This window comes from Lutjanus erythropterus, chromosome 21 (assembly GCF_056507025.1).
Source record: "Lutjanus erythropterus isolate fLutEry1 chromosome 21, fLutEry1.hap2, whole genome shotgun sequence".
Taxonomy (NCBI): domain Eukaryota; kingdom Metazoa; phylum Chordata; class Actinopteri; order Lutjaniformes; family Lutjanidae; genus Lutjanus; species Lutjanus erythropterus.
In genome coordinates, this window is record NC_139337.1 from 18,323,156 (window position 1) to 18,342,084 (window position 18,929).

The window sequence follows — 18,929 nt, forward strand, 5'->3', positions numbered from 1 at the left end:
GAAAATCTTTACTGGTCTATGGTGGACCAATTTCTTACCTAACACAATTTGGGTCGTGTCTAGATGGGAACCCTAGATTTGCAAAGCTCTCGCGAGATTTACATGCGATATTTGTTCATCGCGTTGGTTGTATAAAGTAATTATGTTTTTATGATAGGACAGTGCTGTGTTTAGTATCTGCTTTGGTTTGGAGCAAAAAATACCTTGTTAGGAGTAGAGCGAGAACGTAGTTTGAGTCAAAAAGATCAATCTCGCGAGATCTTTTGCAGATCGGTTACTTTACGCTTGGCTTCGTGATTTCCATAGCAACTCGATAAAACAAGCCACTGTACACAGGGGTTTGTGTTATGACTTCTTTAAAACGGCTTTGCTAGCTAGCTAAAACCTGAAGACCTGGGGAGGTAGGAGAGTTAAGTTTAGTTAACATTTTACACATGTCCAAATTTATCTTATCCATGCTAAAATTGGTTCTAGAAGACGCTACATTGGTGTGGTTGCTTGTAAGCTAGGCTAGCTACTAATAAAGCGTAAGCTACATAACTAACCATTTTTAATTCTTACCACTCGACTTAAAATTTTTCGGGCCTTGACCGACTGCCTGAATCCCATCTTGACCTTATTTTTCTCTTTATTTCAAAATATCAACATTAAGGCTGCACGGTGTCAAAGGACAACATCGGCATCATCACAAATTAGAGATGAAGCCATTAAAAACAAAACGTCTTTGTTTGTAGATTGACATTCATGATGCTTAATTTAAAGATTTACACTATATTCAAAGCAACGAAATGTAATATTTCTGTAGTAAAGAGCATGATCTAGTGATCTAGAGTTTTTGACATCTTCCCACAGTTCATATGTAGCTAAAATTACAAGACCAAAGTTTCAGGAAAGGCAAGTTTACATCTATATCTTTTTTCAGCTTTCATAAGAAATGTTTAGCTGAATATAATCTGTGGATAAACTTAGTTAAATAAAACTTTGTGTACCTTTCCTGCCCCCCCACTTACCCGGACCTGGACATCTATGAGCGCTGCACTCTCTTTGACAATGATAAACTGCTATCCCCAAATCCCTGGAGAGGAAAGACCCAGAGGTGTATAAGTCCAGTTAGCTTACAGCTTCTGTCCATAGCTGAGCTGTGGTTTATTGATCACTGTCTCTTGTCTCCTATAACCTCAGCCTGATGCTTTTAGATCAAGTGTGGAAAAGACCTGCTGTCACATCTCTGTGCCTTTCTCTACCCAACATCATATCTTAGCCACACACACATTGATTGCTGTATAATTAGCAGGTGGAGATATGACATATGATAATGCATATTCGCAAGCTTGCTGACTTATATTAGTGTAAACAATGTGCAATATCAACATCCCACTCAGAGAAATATCAGTGTATACCACACTGTGCAATATTATTTCATACCAAAATGTGCAATCTAATTTTTCAAAAATATGTGTAATAGTGTTGATTTAACTGCCAAGTCTTTTTCTTGTTTTCTTTTCTTTTTACATCTTACTCATTTGCTTAGTCATTATATCTTACTGTTTACCGTTGGTTAAGCTCTTAAGATCTTTTATTGATGTTCTTGTTTTTTTCCCCCTTTTACTGCCGTAACAGTGCAAATTTTCATTGTTGTGAGATTAATAAAGTGTTATCTTAAAGTCAAATCAAACTGCAAATTTTCATATGTCAATGTCAGGTCAAGCTAGTAAACAAGCCCCATGGGCAATGAATGAAAGAAAGTAGTAGAAGCTCTGCTCAGTCTGCTCAGGGAATTGAGCTCTCTAATTACAACACAAATCGAGTGGTCACCCAACCTTTGGCCTCTCAGCAAGTTTCCTTGAGAATGGTGATGTTTTTTTTCCCCATCAATTATCCCTAATTGTGAATTGACAATTAGGTTTTAGGTCATTTACAGTTCTGTAAAAGGTTAATGTTTGTCTGTCATTTGTAATTATGAATGCTGTAATAATTTGGCTTTAGTAAATAGTTATTCAGAGGAACATTTGTTTGCCAGCTAAGGTCTATTGCAGCTCACATGAGTCTATTTTTTTCTAGTCGCTGCTGTGGGCTGAACGCTTGGCTGAAGCTGAAAAGGATCCTCTCTGAGCAGCGTCTGTGACGAGCCACCATGGTGCGCCTGACCGTCGATCTGATTGCTAAATCTAGACACCACTTCAAAAAGAAAAGGGGCCTCTCCTTCCCAGAGTACCTTAAGACACTCACCCACCTACACTTTTCCAGCAAGAATATCGATTATATTGTGAGTAGCCATTATCAACGGTGGAGTTTTATTTCTGTGCTTTTTGTCCTCAACTACACCTCACTTTTTATTTACTTCTGTTTTCAGGGTGATCTCTCCATGTGTAGAAACCTCACAGTCCTTTACCTGTATGATAATCAGATCACACACATTTGCAACCTTGACTTTGCCTTCAACCTCACCCATCTGTATATGCAGAACAACAACATCACTCATATCGATAATCTCTCCAGTCTGCACAGGCTCTCCAAACTGTGAGTAGACACCTTTGATGGATTGTTGTCTTGTGCTGTGACAATCATTTAAAGGGATAATTCAGATTATTTGAAGTGGGGTTGAAGTATTTATTCATAGTCAGTGTATTACCTATAGTAGATGGCATTCAGCATGGCCTGTTTGGAGAAGCAGCAGAAATACCAGTGTAGAAATCTAGACAATGAACTGAGTATCTTCACCACTTTACCTTGTCCTCAGAAAGGCTACTGATGGAAAATATCACTCTCTCAAAACCAATCAGGCTCCATATAGGTGAAATCCATCATTTTACCTTGCAGAATATGGGAGCTGCTGGTCTATCGCTGTCTTGATCTTTTAGTTTGTTTGAGTTATTGAGTGACTTCAGTGAACCTGCACCAACCATTTAGAACACCAAAGTCACATAATAGCACAAAGAAGCTAACAGACAAGGCAGGTCAGGTAAAATGACTGATTTTGGAGTCTGGTTGTTGTGGAGGGAGTGATATTTGGCTTATATAACTGTGGTTTCCCATCGGAAAAAGGCTGTTTGATGGCAAAGGAAAGCAATGAAAATATTCTTAAAATAGCATACACTAAAACGAATATAGATTTTTTTTTAGTTGTGTCCTTTATTTAGGTGGCTAGAATGTGTTTTGTTGCTGACCCTGTCCACAGCACCACATTGTAAAGCTTCTTACACCAGTACTCTTGCTGCTTCTCCAAACTGGGGCAGTGACGACCACCATCTACTGTAGGTAATACACTGACTATGGATAAGTACCTCATACAATCCTTCTTCAAAAAAATCTGAACTATCCATTAAAAGTCTAGGATGTGTGTGGTTTTCCTGCTTTCCAGGTATCTGGGTGGAAACAAGATTGCGGTGGTGGAGGGCTTAGAGAACCTCAGTGAGCTGAAGGAGCTTCATCTGCAGAATCAGAGGCTGGAACCAGGGGAGAAGTTGCACTTTGACCCCAGGACTCTCGTCTCACTCGCTGTATGACCTATTTTTACTGTATAGTACAGAGATAGTATGAGAAAGAAGGATGATCCACATATAATTTGAGGCTTCTTCATTTAAAATGATGTATTTTTAAGCAACTAGAAAGTCTGAGGAAAGAGCTAATTTTCTCTTTTTATACACAAGGATATGTGTGGCGCATCACCCTGGTAGGTTATCATATCCATTTTAAAAGCTCTTAGATTTCTCAGAAGCTAGTGATCCATGTAAAAGCAGTATTGTGCTGGGTTTGATGATGTCAAAGGGACCTCTGTTGCTCTCTCTGGTCTGACAAATCAGTTAGGTCTGTCTATTTGCTTCGTGCCATGGATAAACACACCAAAAGTCTCAGCTTCTTGTTTGTTTGGATAATTAAAGAAATTGCTGTGTAAATTTAAAGAGTTCCAGCTTTTTATAAATGTGCCATTATAAACTTCAAACCAAGATGAATATTTAGCAACAGCACTATCTAGAGTCCGATTTGGACATGAGCCCAGGAGCTCAGGTATATAAAGAGATCTAAATGTTTAATTCAGCTGGATCTCAAGTGGAGAAAAAGATCAAAATACTATAAATAAATATATTTTGGCCACACGCACATACTGAAATGTGCCTCCTTCATATATGTTTTTGTAGACAGTAAAATTTTCTTTGAGTTAATGAATTTGTTACTTTGTGATATTTGCCTTTTTCTAGGAAGTTGAAAGATATTTGAATAACTGTAAGGTTTGATATTTGGCTAATAATGAAAAATTGAACTCTTCTTTGTACAGGAATCTCTTTGTGTCCTGAATATCAATAACAACAACATTGATGACATCCAGGCTCTGACAGTGCTGAAGGAATTGCAGCATTTTTCTGCTGCTGACAATAAATTGCACAATATGGAGGTAAGTCTGACTTAAAAAAAATGGTTGTGCATGGTGCAGTCAAAGTAAATAGTACCACATCACAGCAACTCTGCATGACACGGCATATTTAAGTCAACATACCAGCTATTAGTTGATCAGGTCAGCATTAGCATTGTTCCGTAGCCTTCTGCACTGATGTGTGAAATGATATGGAGAACAGGGTTCTAAAGAACCAAATCCTGCAAATCCCGCCATAGGTTCCCAGCCTCCATGACTCGCACAGGGTCAGAATTATTCAACAAATCAGCGAGCTATTCCCCAGAGATTTTTCTCGCTGACAGCTTTAAACAAGCACAAGTTTCTCTCTTTCCTTGGGAGGCTGATTTTTCCTCTCTGCCTCAGAATCCTCTATTTGATACCCCGGACCAGCAGTACTTAACTTTATGGGAGATTCATCTGAGGCAGAGATATGATTTATGCTCTCCGACTTCCTTGAAAAATGACCTGCTTGTTTTTGAGGCTCACTCTGTCTCGTGGCAGTAATTTTTCTGTTTGAATTGATATATCAAAGGGATAGTTCTGATTTTTTGAAGTGGGTTGTATGAGGTATTTATCCATAGTGACATGTATTAACTACAGTTTGGTGGATGGTTTTCAACACAACCCCATGAGTACTGGCCTGGAACAGAAGTCTGTGTAAAGGGAATTCAAATATTTTCCTCTTAACACATTTTGCGCTGAGTTGTAGACTAAGATTGTTAAACTGTTGTTCATAGTTTCTGTGTTCAGAATATTTTTGGGCTGACTTGACAAATGGTTTGGTGACATGTCAGAGCCATGATCCCACAACACAATATAAGCCCCGCGAACTGAGACATGAATGACGACACCACTTCCCCTCCCCTGACCCTCCCTAATGGTCAGTTATGAACAAACATTCAGCAACTCTCTCAGTCCAAATCAGCCCAGCAGTTCACTTCAGCTCACTTCAGTTCCAACAACCTGACACAGAAGAAAATAAAATACCATCCTGTCACCGTCCTCTGGTGAATTAAAATGCCTGGAAATGTCCAATAAAGGTGCTAGACAGAACATCCATGTGTCAGGTTGTTTTCAGGTGGTGCTGTTGTTTGACACTGAGACAGTAGAACAGACACAACCCCAGCATTTTATGGGTGAAAAAATTGCTAATTTGTTTCATGATTTTTTGACCAACTTTAATATACATTCATTCTTTTATTCTTTGAAATTTAGCAGGGTTGTTAATAACACACGTTTCTGTGGCGTGAGAAACTCAGAATACACATTTATTGTTGCTTTACATGACCTTTCAATAAAAATGGTAATTTTATCTCCCAGTGTACAGGAGTTGCTTGTCTATTGCTGCCTCAATCTATTTCTCTGTTTGTGGTATTATGTGACTTGAATCTTTTGCCAAAGTCACACAATGACACAAACAAACTAACTGATTGAGGCAGTGCTAGACGAGCAGCTCCTACATACTGGGATGTAAAATTACTGATGTCATCTATAGAGTTGGTGAAAATAAATATAGTGCACCCTTAAAATGATTGTGTTTTTTTTTTTTTATTAACATTTATTTAGTACAATTTGCTGCTGACCCTGTCCACAGCAGTTCATTGCTTAGGTGCTGTGCTGGGACTCTTCTTTGCTTTTCCAAACTTGGAGCATGTCGACCATCATCTGCTGTGGGTAATGCACATAGACTATCAATTAGCACCTCATACAGCCCCACTAATCTGAACTATCCCTTTAATTGAAAAGGTTGATGGCTTCATTTAAAAAGGGCTTAATTCTTTTTTGTCGCTGGCACCTAACACCAGAATGAGACTTTGAAAGCACTTCATAATCGACTACAGTCTAAAGTGACTTTCTCTTGAGGACATTGATGCAGGTAATTGCTGAACACGTGTCATTTTCAGCAGATATCTCCTATAATTTATACAACCCGTCTGCCACTATTGATCCTGCAAAGACAGCACTCCAAAGGATCAATCCCTTCTTCTGCACTGTTTGCTCAGAATCCTGAGGAAACATTATGGATTTTTAAAATAGATTATGACAGGCAGTCAGCTAGGGTGACAAATGGGGAGCATCTTTGGAGACCGTTAGCTGTGTGCAGGGCAGAGAGGACAGGGGAATCGAAGCCCTGGTCAAATACAGGTTCATAACTGGCCCATCATTAGTCCATGTGAGAGACCAGCCGAGCTCAGTGAGTATCCAGCCTTTGCTGTTCTCTTCGCCCCCGCGTGGGGGGCAATTTGGCGCTGGGCTGCTCTTCGGTGAGGGCCTTCTGAGTGACGGCCCTGACACGATCATTTATCAAAGCCTGGGAGCGCGCGAGGCTCAGGGGTCCCCTCTGAACTGATTGCAGCACGAGCTGGAAAAGTGGAAGCGCTTTGGCCAAGACAGGAAGGCAATGAACAATCAGAGCGTGTCCAGAGAGTATTCATATTTCCAGGCTTGGATTAATGTGCCTTTAGATAAACATACAACTGCAGGCAACTTGCTGGAGGAGCCAGCCTCACACTGCCCCAGGAGAAAACTTGTAGTTACATGACACCGGCGACACTGTTTATTAAAACAGACTGATGTCTTGTTTATGAACTTTCCGTTGGCCCTTGTACTGCACATTGCTATTCACTCATACCGTGTCTTTAAAAGTTTAAAGGATGTTTGTCTTTAATTAGTAATCGTATAAATATGTATCATATTTGTTTAAAAGAAAGTTGTCCATTGTTTCCTGTTTGATCACTGAGTTTTAGAGGCACAGTATTACAATTTGAAACATTAGTAACATATTATAGGTGAAGTTTCTCTTTTTTGTTTATTTTCAGGAGTTAGAGGATGTGTTCGGCCACTGGCCTCAGCTGCTTCAAATGGATTTGAGTGGGAACCCTGTGTGTAAAATACTGAAATACAGAGACCATCTCATAACGGTGTGCAAAAGCCTTGGTGAGACATGGCATCCCAATCTGAAAATGCACTTTAACACTTTAAGCTAATATTTAAGTCACTGCCTTGATAAAAGCTAAACTATACACTGTTTACTTTTTAATTCCAAATTAAATTTTTGTTAACTTAATTTATTTATTTATTTTTATAGAGGTTCTCGATGGCAGGGAAATTAATGAGTTAACCAGGCAGTTCCTTATTAACTGGAAAGCATCCAAAGAGGCTAAGAAGAAAAAAAACAACACACATATGATGACCGGACCATTGATCACCTATCCCTTAATAAGTAAGTCTGTTTTAATCCACTTTAACATCTAATGTAGTGTCCACATTATCACAATTACTCCCTAATTACAATTCAAGAGATGAGGTACATTTTGGACATCATTTGAAAATCTGTACTAAGATACAGCAGAAATAGCCTAAAAATATACTGTATATTATTTATAAGCAATATTGTCCAGCACTAAGTCACATATATCTGCTATTTAAGTGTGTTAGGAATGTGATGATGTGGATGGTCACAATGTTGAGAAACATCTACATGTTAATAACATCATGTTTTGTTTCTGCAAAATGTAGAAGCCACTAAAAATTGTATGAATTTTGTATTGAAAAACTTTCGCAGTATCATCTTATTTAAATTAGTGTGTTTGCGTGTGTTCTTGTGTGACTTTGTTTATATTCCAGATGACTTTGACGCGGGTCAGGGTCCACATCCAGGTCACATCTACAGCCATGCTGCTAACATGCAGAGGTGGAATCTGCAGCAGTCTCTCAGGTCCAGTATTATAACACAAGGACACATGTTTGACTTTCTAAATGATTTAACTGAAGACATAAAATATTCTCATTATAACCAGCTGTCATACAGAATTTATATATGATGATGAAATATGCAAATTGTGAGTGATGACAGCTGCTGATAACAATTCTCCCTAAAATCCTTTTAAAAAATTATATTAAGTTTACTGTATTTTATCATTTATTTCATGTCCGTATGTGTCAGTTATTTTAATTCCCCTCATTCTTCCTACTTGACAAATTACCTGCTATTTTGTGAGCAAATGCAAATAGCGGTAGGGCTGCCCTAACAGATTATTTTCAATATCGATTAATCTCTTGATCATATTCTCGATCAACTGGTTAGTTGTTTGGTCCAACAAAATGTCTGAAAATGTATTTTTAAAAATGTCAAACAGTGTTTCCTAAAGCACAGGATGATGTTTTCAAATGTCCACACCCCAAAAATATTCTGTTTACTGTCAGGGGACTGAAGAATCCAGAATATATTCACATCTGAGAGCCTGAAATCAGAGAATCTGGACAATATTTCTTTAAAAAAATATATGACTCCTGTTTCAGGAGAAATGTTTCATGACTGTTAAACTGTGATCTCATAATGAAAGCTTGTTTTTCTTTTTTCTCCAATATCACAGGGCACAAAATTCAAAGATTCCTGTAAGTGGACTTCTCGGTCATGTGACTGTCCCATCACCAGTCCAGAGTCATATGGATGCCTAAGACAAGCCTACCAGTCCTGTAAAATCTCCACCTCCTCCTCTACACAAGTTAGCCAGAGCCCAGGACTAATCCTCAGCTGTCGGTCTTTCATCCTTGTAAAATTAGCAGGACATAGAGCAGTTTCTGTGATGTCCCTAGCTGCAGGATACTTCAGAGTATCCTTGACTTTGTGGATTATAGTGGTTTAAAACTGTGACCTTTCCCCTCACAGCATATTTAAAATGTTTTGATTTTATCTTACTGTTACAGCTAACTCTATTTTTTTTTAATGAATGAGTTAATAACGTGGAAATATTAACTAAATGAAAGAGTAGAACAATGAATTAATGGTTTGTGCACACTTCTTTCCTTCGTTTTCACAGCTGATTTATTTCTAATTACAGTTTCGGGGGTGAGGATATAAATAATCTGTCCGAGTCAAACTATAACTTGCTTATAGTCCTATTTTCTGTGGTGTGTGTCATTTTTCTTCTTGGCAAATAAAACCCCACGATGCAAAGTGGCACAATCTAAATGATCTGTTTGCCCTACATTTACAAAGCTTTGAATTATCTAAAGCTAACAATATGTGCTTCTGTTCAAATTGTGATGAATGATTCACCCATTTTTAATTTCAAATATTTATTGTCTCCATTGTTACTAAATGTTTGAATGAGATTTTAGGAGCCACGTGGGTGTGTGCCCCCTGAAAGATGCGGGGTTATTAGGGAAACAAGCTTACTTAACCTCCCTTTACTTCGCCTTGTAATTAGTGGCCTGGAGCAATACTGTTACCCCATCCTTACAAAAACAATGTTTATTAAGAACAGTCCGAGGATATACATATTCTGAATAATTCCTTTCATTAATTTGCCATTTGACATCTCCGTTTGCAGCCCTGCAAATCAGAGTGATTAATTTATGAGCCTCACAAGAATTTCCTCAACGCCCGCCTGTTGATTGCAGTGCAGGAGTTTATTTATTAGCTTGTTCCAATGAGCTTGCAATTCAAGACACCCTGGCAATTAGTCAAATGTTTTGCAGATCACCTTACACTTGTCATCTTGTCTTCAAGGTCTGTTGCAAATAGCGTTTTGAAAGCCTAGCCTTTATTTCTGACCATGACGAGCACATTTTTGAGGCAATTCTGACTAACTTTCACTTTTTTGATAGGCCTATAAAGAAAGTACAGTGTCAGGTTCGCAGCCAATTAGAGTGGCGATCTGGCCTACCACATATTAGAGCTAAAGGAGAGGAGAAGTCCTGCCTCTGGCGCTGAAAACGAGCCTCTGCTGCCCCTCAGACTGAAATAAGTTAGGAAAGGGAAAGAGCAGCCTTCTGCACTGCGAGGGAGTGATTAATTACGTCGGAGTGAAATACTTGTCCGCCGCTTTGTGTATCCAATAAATTAAGGGCTCCGGAGATTTTTACGCACACAGGTGAAGTGTTGGATGAGCGCACAGGGAGCGCTGCGCACCTTTTCTGCAGACGCACCACTTTATAAGGATAACCAGGACGTGGACTGGGAGTCTTCTGCTGCACCGAAGAGCCAAACATCCATCCTGTCGAAGTAGCCCTCTTTGGATCGCCTTCATGTCGGGTTTTGAGACAACGCCTTTGAGAGAAAGCAGAGGTAAACTCCAAATTAAAGCACCAGAAACAGAAGCTGCTCTTATGAGTCAGTCTCCAAAGATTAAGATGTATTAGTGCCACATTTTTAATTTAATATAATTTAAGAAAGTTTTGATTCAAGAATTGAGCCGCAACCTATTATTTTAACACTGCTTGGCTCACAGACGATTTATCAACTACTGCTTTATGTCAACTAATGATGATGTGGAAGGGTAAAGACACCCCACACTTGTCAATACTCTTGAGGTTGAGAGAATTAGATGTAATAGAAATGATCATCTGAGCTTATTTAATGACATTTAGCAAGTTGGATCCTTTGGGTGGTGTATCTGGGTGTGGGTAGGTTTGGTATTTCGTTTGTTTATTCTTTCTCTTTTCTTTCTTTTTTTTTATTATTTTCCACAAGTCTTAAAATTGCAATTATGTCTTTATTAGTTCTGTAGAATTTTACAGATTTATCGTCATGCTGCATTGTATGTGTATATGCATGTATTTATACACAACTAATGCTTATATTTGTATGTCTGCTCATCAAAATGTTTGAAGTGAGTTTTAACACCGGTAATATGACGCCTGGCAGAGACTTCGTTTGGACTGCAGGTCTTTTGACATGTCACTGAGTAATCAGGACGTGCATCTTTGGACTGCTGTCTTTTTCTTGCATTTGGCTTTTTTCATGTTTTGTTTATTAGTGTATGATGAGATGTACACTAGGAATGTGTTGTCTGTTTAATTTTTAGTAACCTGCGATTTGACATCATGCATGTTCAATAGGCAGACAGCTTAAAGCTACTACAATAAACTTTATTATTGCTTTGATTTTGGAGGCCCAATAATAACAGCCACCAAATATGACGCTAAAAATAAAATTATCTAAATGAAAATGTCTTTCTGCTTCTTTTTAACCAGTGAACTTCTTACTCACTGTAACTTTGCCTGGGAAAGTTTCCTGTGAATCAACCACTGGCAGGCATTAAGAACAATTAAACAGAAACAGACATCTTTTTACTGATGGTCTTGTTAACTTATGTAGGTCATACAGAGGCATCAGTATTAAACTGAGACTGTTTCAAAACCAGTTTAAAACTCGTGTAGTAGCTTTAATAAATTACATTTTTGCAAGGTAATTTTTCTTTGTTTATTAATATCACGATAAATATGGACTTTATATCATATAGTATTGCGAGTTTTTGTTATCTTTACATCCCTACTCAGCATTACAGACTATTGGTGGATGAGCTAGCAATGTGTTGTCTGTTTAACTTGCAGCAACATGCAATTTTGATGAAAATATATTTTCAGTAAGGGACTGCAGACAGACAGCTTAAGTTGCCGTTTAATAAATTAATGCAAATGCAGTAAGTTAAATCATTACATGAATTTAACGTTAAGTTAAAGGTAGAACATGCATATAGACTGCAATAAATAACTAATAAGTTGTCTATAAAATAGTCTTGTCTCTTAAAACTTGAGCTTAATAAAACGGGCAATATAGGCAAGTTAAACAACTAAAAGTGGTCCATGTGATCTAATTCCTCAGGTCTGTGAGTGCATCTTCCATGGTTGGAAGACAGACGCTCCGCATGGACAGCGCTAATATCTCCGGGGCGGTGGTGGACGACAGCCCCACGTCCAGTCCGAGCTCCAGCCCCAGTCCGGACGGCCGTCGCCGGGAGCTCCAGCAGCGGGCCCGGGTGCTGCAGAGCCCCAGCAGCAGCGGGCTCGGCGGCAGAGGACGGCCGGCAGCAGCGAACGCAGCGCGGGAGAGGAGCCGGGTGCAGACCCTGAGGACCGCGTTCCTGGAGCTTCAAAGGACTTTGCCGTCCGTGCCGCCGGACACCAAGCTGTCCAAACTCGACGTGTTGATACTGGCCACCACCTATATTGCCCATTTGACTCGAACACTGCAAGAGGAAGGCACGGAAGAAGGAGAGAGCACGAGACAAACAGAGGCGTTACACTCTTTGAAAGGTGATGGCTACCTGCACCCAGTCAAGGTCAGTAATAATAATAATAATAATAATAATAATAATTATAATTATAATTATAATTATAATTATAATCTATGTTTTGTTGTAAATTGTGATTCAGTATTTTATTTTGATTTTGACAATTCATTAATGATTTTCTTACTGCATTGATCTACAATGATCTACTTTTTTTTAAAGTAATTTTGAGTATACCTAATTTTTCAAAGCATGCAACGTCATCCTCGCGTGCATTTGGGCCTGTTACAGAAGCGTTCGTTAATAAATTCAATATCTTTGCAGAAATGGCCTATGCGATCCAGACTATACGTCGGAGCAACCGGACAGTTCCTCAACACCACAAATCCTTCAGAGTCAGAGAATGAAGGCCCATCATCGTCCACCTCTCAGTAATAATAAGCTTAAATAAATCATTTGTATGATATTTCATATTTGCATGAGTCCATGCTGGTTATTATGCCTTATGATTGTAGCACAATTATCAGATTTTACTCCCACTACAAACAGGAAGACATTGTAAATTAATATATTAATTTTATTGTATAATTTTGAGAAAGCATACATGATGTTACTCTGTTGTTATTTTGGCTAATCCTTTGTGCAGCTCCCTACATGTCCCTCCTAGGTATGATATTTGTAGAAATTCCACGGGGTAATAATGAGCCCGTCATGCTTGAGGTGTGCACTTTCAGTTGAAAACATTTGCACTAAATGCATGTGTGAATAACTTAACATCTGTCATGTGAAGTGGTCTGTCAGAGAGTCAACAATGGAGGCTCTCCATCTCATGTTCCTCTTTATTTTTTACATGCATGGTTGTAAATGTGTTTGTGAATAAATGACTGCAGTGAAAAAAGACGAGTTTGCTAAAGTTTTGATGATAATCAGGGGGAAAAAATTAATGAACGTGCCTTTTTTCATTAGCCCTATTTAATCAGAATCAGAAATCCTTTACTGGAGGGGAAACTGGTTCCATTACAGATGCTCCCATTCATGAATAGAGGTATATATAAGCATATAGGGGTGTAAGAAATAACTATGTAAACATATTTGCATTATATATAAATAATATATATATATATATATATATATATATATATATATATATATATATATATATATATATATATATACATATATATATATATATATATACACATATATATACATATACATACATATACATATATATATATAAATAAAACACACAACACAACACAACACATAAGCAGTATAAACAAACAATAATGCTGAAGGGGGACATAATAATTGTGTTAAAAAGCAACTATTATAAATTAAAGGTTGGCTGAAATGCACAGTATAAATAAATGTATAACCAGTGAATTGCACTATGAATTATTGTCACATCGAGTATTGTGCTTTTGAAATTTTAATGAAATAAAATAAATAATTGTAAGAAAATTCAAATAACAACTGAGAGGCTACATAGAGATTATTATTATCATTATTATTAGTAGTAGTAGTAATAGTATCCACTGATAGTATTTTCTGGACATGATTGTTCTTGTGATCATAGGATAGTCTCTGTTTCTATTCATCAATAAAGTACTTAATTGCAGACTGAAGAATATGCAGCAAGCTTTATATATCCAATGGGCTATATGACAATAAATACATACGTAGTTCTGGTATTTTAGTTGTGTTCATAGTATCAACATGTTTAAGAAAGAAAACATTTGTACTTTGTACAGATCAAAGGCGTACTGAGTACATTTTTCCCGGGAGGCGTATTAATATGAAATAGTAGGGTAAACACAGGTATTACCAGGTGTTGCCATATCACACAGGTGATATTAATTAAGGTTCTTCTGGATTTAGCATAGCACATCGTTACCAGTTAGCCAACACGGTAGTAGCATTGATAAAGCCTGTATACTCTACTATTTCATATCAAAGTGGCTGTTGTCAAAAAGGTCTATTAGCTTCTTCACATTTATCAATTTATCATTTAAGTGGGAGCAAGTTTGCTTCATCTTTATTAAGTAACTATGCACAAATCAATAAAGCAAAACTTTAAATAAATAAATAAATAGGGTCAGAGGTCTAATAGTAAAGAAGTGTATATTTTTGCAGAAACAAGGCTTGTTTGTTTTTTATAAGTTTCAAGGATTTCTTAAATTTCATTAACTCATTCACAGAGATTTAGAACAGTGGTCTGGCATTAATGAATCTGCATCTGTGTACAAATTGTTCTGCCATGATAATCAAGCTATTGTAGGCTAGATAATTTCCTCTTTATTTGTAAAGTGGAAGCAAAAGTTAGATGTTGCATATGTCTTACTGACACTCAATACATATTTTTTTTTCTTTGTCTTTTCTTGGACTAAAGCTGATTGTATAACTTCTTAAAATACTGATAAACACACGAGAAGGGCAATGCATTTTAAAAGGAAACAAGGGACAGCATGTGTTTATTTTAGCCAGGAAATGAGGAAATGAGGAATATACAATTTTTCAGGTATAAAATCTGTTTTATCTACAGTGAGCTAAAGAAAATAGAGAGCACCTTAATTTCCAGAATAAATAACCAATTCGCCACAAACCTGGTGCTTATGTGCGAAGAAATAATCAACTTAATAGGATATAGCTGGCGCTGACAATATAATTACTGCACAGCTGTACGCCTCAGGAGCTGCAGTGCGCAGCTTTGCGGCGCAGTGAAATGAGGTCGGATCCGGAAATCCACCCTCTTCTCCTGGAGACTCAACCACGAGCAGAGGGCTGCGGTACTGCTCCCCTACACCACATCTGAAAACTAAGAAAACTGCTTCATGTTTAATCTTCAGTACAAAGGTAGGCAGTAGGGAAAATGCTTGTTGTATTTCCACAGCCGTGTTGTTTGCATGTAGTGGACGTATTTCTACACGGATTAACTCTTAGACGCCAGCTGCCTGTTAGCTTTAGCTAACAGCTAGCTAGCTCATTGGTTTGCCACGTGGGAGAAACGAGAACAGCTTAACACTTGATTTGAGGAAGTCTTGATAAAAAAAACAAGTTGCACTATAATTATTCTCTACTTATTAAATGTACATCATACATGGGCAGTTTAATTTTAACATGGCAAGCGAATTTCTCAATGTGCAATGGACTGAACGTAGTTACAGGGTCTTCTAATCAAGTCACTTATTCTCATACCTGTTAATGGGATATTTCATATATGGCTTTTCTTCTTGTAATCAGTATGCAGGCTAAACAGACCTCTTTTATACTGGAGCCATTTTTAAATAAAAATGGGATACTCAACTTCCTTTGCCTGGAGCCCAAATTTGCAAGATGACACGTGCCGGTTTTAAACCTTAATGTTATAAGCCTTCAAAGGCCCATAATTCATCTTCTCTCAAACTGTCATTTCCACACTAATTGACTTAATTTCTAAATTAAATTGACTTTGTGCAAATATAACGATCATATTTTACGGCGTTTAATAACTGCATTTTAGATGCAAATCCTCTGGTAACATGAGTTTGTAGTAGGGTTCCCAAACTTTTAAAAGCTACAACAAATAATTCAACTGATAATCTCTGGTTTGTGAACAAAACAAGACGTTTGAAGACATTACTTTAGGCTTTGTGATCAGTATTTCACCACCTTGTGACCTTTTACAGACCCAATAACCAGTTTGAGAAAGTGATCAACAGCTTAATCGATAGGGAAAATAATTAACTGCAGCCCTAAACTTTTCCATGTCAAGGACCCCTACAATACAAAAAACTTTAGAACATTATTTTCCTAAGGAATCCTGTTAAGCTTTTTTTACTGTTATGTTTGAAGATCCTAAAATCTCTGTCAGTGATTAAACTAGGATCACTGTGAATCAAAATGGCCAACCTGTTTATTTCATTGATCCAACTTAGAAAAATGTGTTAAATTATAATATTACATTGACCTCTGTTGCTCCCCGACTCAGACGTAAACATGAACTGCTCGTGCCACAGACGGGATGAATGGCATATTTAAGCTTTTTATTTTAGTATGAATTACAGGTTTATGGGATCAGAATGATCATCTCTAGAATAAAACGTGGATGTTACAATGAAAAAAAATGGTTTGGAACTAATTTTCTTTTGATCAACTGATTATAGCTCTGTAATGTAACTTTCGGGTAGTCTTACTTACTAGTTAACTAGTTTTGATATTTCGCTATAGACAGGGCTCATCCCTGAAGTAATGCAATAAATCATTCTTTTTGACAGTTCAAAAACGCCCTCTATGTCATTCAGCTTCTTACAGCCCATGACCATATCTGAATGTGTCCAGGGGTCAGCAGAAGAGCTGCTGGTCACTCAGGGGAATGCCCTCTCCCATTATTTCACTGGGGGAAAGTCATCATGGCCCCCTCTGAGGACGTAAGGTCATGGCAGAGGTCGTGACCTGCTGTTGAACCCGTCTTCAAACCTGCGACATTAGCCATGCTCCCAAGCTGTGTTAACACTGTACCCTTTGACCTTCGGGTGATCAGTCATCTGTCCTCAGCATATTGGCTATTTCTTCAGTACATGTTATTCATGCAAGCTGGTGATCAATAGATGACTCCTGAGAGTAATTACTTCTGAGGTTTTGTAGAGTCACTGTGATACTTGTACAGGTCTTGTGGGAAAATACTCCTATTTAAAGTATTGAACAGGAATTTAAAATGAATTAAGAGACTAAACTTTTTTCTTTTTTCCAGCTATGAAGGTGGAAAATCTGCTCTATGATTGGTACACCTGATAAGGTATGATTAAAGTTTTAATTGCTGTTAAAACAAAATTGCAGGATTGGTTAAAAATTTAGCCTCAAATTGACAAGTTTTACTCAATTTTTTTTTTTTTTTTTTAAATTTCAGATGTCAGGTCACCACTGCACACTACAGATGGACAAATGTTGGTTTTCATCATGTGGACCTTAAGGTGAGCCTTTGACATTTTTTGTTGTACTGCAGGGTATATGTCAGTCCTGCTGCTGGGATAGTGATGACTTCACATTTTTGCCGTTTACCCATCAGACAATAAGGTGGTGAAACTGTGACTAACTGAATCGCCAGTGTAATAAGATCAGTCAGGACTGGTCTTACAGATGGTGAATTAGATATTGATATTGTTGATAGAAAGTTAATCTTAATCCTGTTACTACTTGCTTTTCTTTCAGCTGCATCAGATGTCATGATGTGGTCAGAAGCGCCAGATGTGCTCCCGTCTCTCCTATGCTGATCAGGAGGTGAGTCTCTTGCTATGATTTTCTTTTTGTACCACTATATCTTTATGACACTGGAACTGCAGGTGGGGGAGTCTTCAGATATAGTGAAGCTTCTCAAAATAATTTTGGTCAAACACCCCCCTTGTGTGCAGTGCTGAGTCTCTGACACTGAGCCCATTGCTCAATTCTTGCAGTTGAAATAGTGATGATTTCACCTTTTTCGCCGTTTACCCATCAGACAACAGAGTGGTGAGAACTGTGATGACTGAATTACCAGCTGCAATCTTAGTTTTTACTGAGACTAATCTGCACTGTTATTCCAATGAGCTGGACTGTTAACATTTACCATAACACAGGGGTCACCTGTAGACAGATAATGTCTATTTGACTTGCAATATGTAATTGTAATGAGTACTTCCACTTTCTCCCCACAGATGAGCAGTTGGAACAACAGCAGTGTTTCCATCGTGTCATCTGAGGTAAATAAAGCCTAAACTGAACTACTTTGTGTCCCTTTCATCAAGACTGGCTAATTTTAAGTAATGATGAGTTCACTTTTTCGCCGTTTACCCATCAGACCAAAATGGGCTGCTGAGAATGTGACTAACTGAACTAAATGACTAAGTTTTAATACCACAAATATTTTTTTCCCCAGTCAAACTGATTATTTGTTTCCTACGCTTACAGAATCAACTGAAAGATCAGACCATCTGTGGAGGAACCTCACTTCAAAGGCAAGTGCTGAATCCAGCCTGTCAAACAAATGTTGCACTGATGTTGAATTGTAGCTTTGTACATATTATTTCAGTATGGACACTTTTTTTTTTTTTTTTTTTTTTTTTTTTTTTTTTTTTTTTTTTTTAACTCTGTCTGGAGCTCATCTGTCAGCATTTGGAGGGAATCTAGAGTTGATTTGCCGGTTTTCTTTTTGAAATTTGATGCATTTTATTAATAAAACCAAACCTGCAAGAAAATGCCTTGACCATGATGTTTTGAATTTGTGTCCCTGCTTATTCCCCCTCTGTCACCAGTGTGTTAGATTTAAGTTTTTTGTTTTTTTTTGTATGCCTGCATGAATTCAGTCTCTGCAGATATGGAGGACTGAAAGAAATAGGCCAGGGCAATATATCTCATGAGACTAAATGGCATACATTTTTGATAGGGTTATATTGTGAAATGGCACAAGTGTTAATTTGTAAAGGCCACATTACAGTAAGATGGTGCATTTTTCTAAACTTCCCAGACTGCCCTAGCTGTGCTATTTGCCTTTACCAACTTAG

General features: G+C 37.8%; 2 protein-coding genes and 1 long non-coding RNA gene across 3 annotated transcripts; all 3 read left to right on the top strand.

Annotated features, from left to right (window-relative positions):
* Nucleotides 1-380: 380 nt before the first annotated feature.
* On the top strand, nucleotides 381-9,177 carry ppp1r42 (protein phosphatase 1, regulatory subunit 42). Its single transcript, XM_084747183.1, has 9 exons — nucleotides 381-401; nucleotides 2,062-2,266; nucleotides 2,354-2,520; nucleotides 3,362-3,500; nucleotides 4,277-4,393; nucleotides 7,213-7,330; nucleotides 7,482-7,616; nucleotides 8,021-8,111; nucleotides 8,770-9,177. The coding sequence occupies exons 2-9, from the start codon at nucleotides 2,135-2,137 to the stop codon at nucleotides 8,852-8,854; spliced, it is 984 nt and encodes a 327-aa protein (XP_084603309.1). The 5' UTR covers nucleotides 381-401; nucleotides 2,062-2,134; the 3' UTR covers nucleotides 8,855-9,177.
* Nucleotides 9,178-9,316: 139 nt separating this feature from the next.
* Nucleotides 9,317-13,311, top strand: tcf24 (transcription factor 24). Its single transcript, XM_084747182.1, has 3 exons — nucleotides 9,317-10,466; nucleotides 12,006-12,462; nucleotides 12,736-13,311. The coding sequence occupies exons 2-3, from the start codon at nucleotides 12,025-12,027 to the stop codon at nucleotides 12,844-12,846; spliced, it is 549 nt and encodes a 182-aa protein (XP_084603308.1). The 5' UTR covers nucleotides 9,317-10,466; nucleotides 12,006-12,024; the 3' UTR covers nucleotides 12,847-13,311.
* A 1,832-nt stretch (nucleotides 13,312-15,143) lies between these two features.
* On the top strand, nucleotides 15,144-18,480 carry LOC146307511 (uncharacterized). The gene is made up of 6 exons (XR_014772705.1): nucleotides 15,144-15,267; nucleotides 17,144-17,188; nucleotides 17,300-17,363; nucleotides 17,602-17,670; nucleotides 18,084-18,128; nucleotides 18,337-18,480. It is a non-coding gene; the product is annotated as an uncharacterized LOC146307511 (long non-coding RNA).
* The last annotated feature ends 449 nt before the right edge of the window (nucleotides 18,481-18,929 follow it).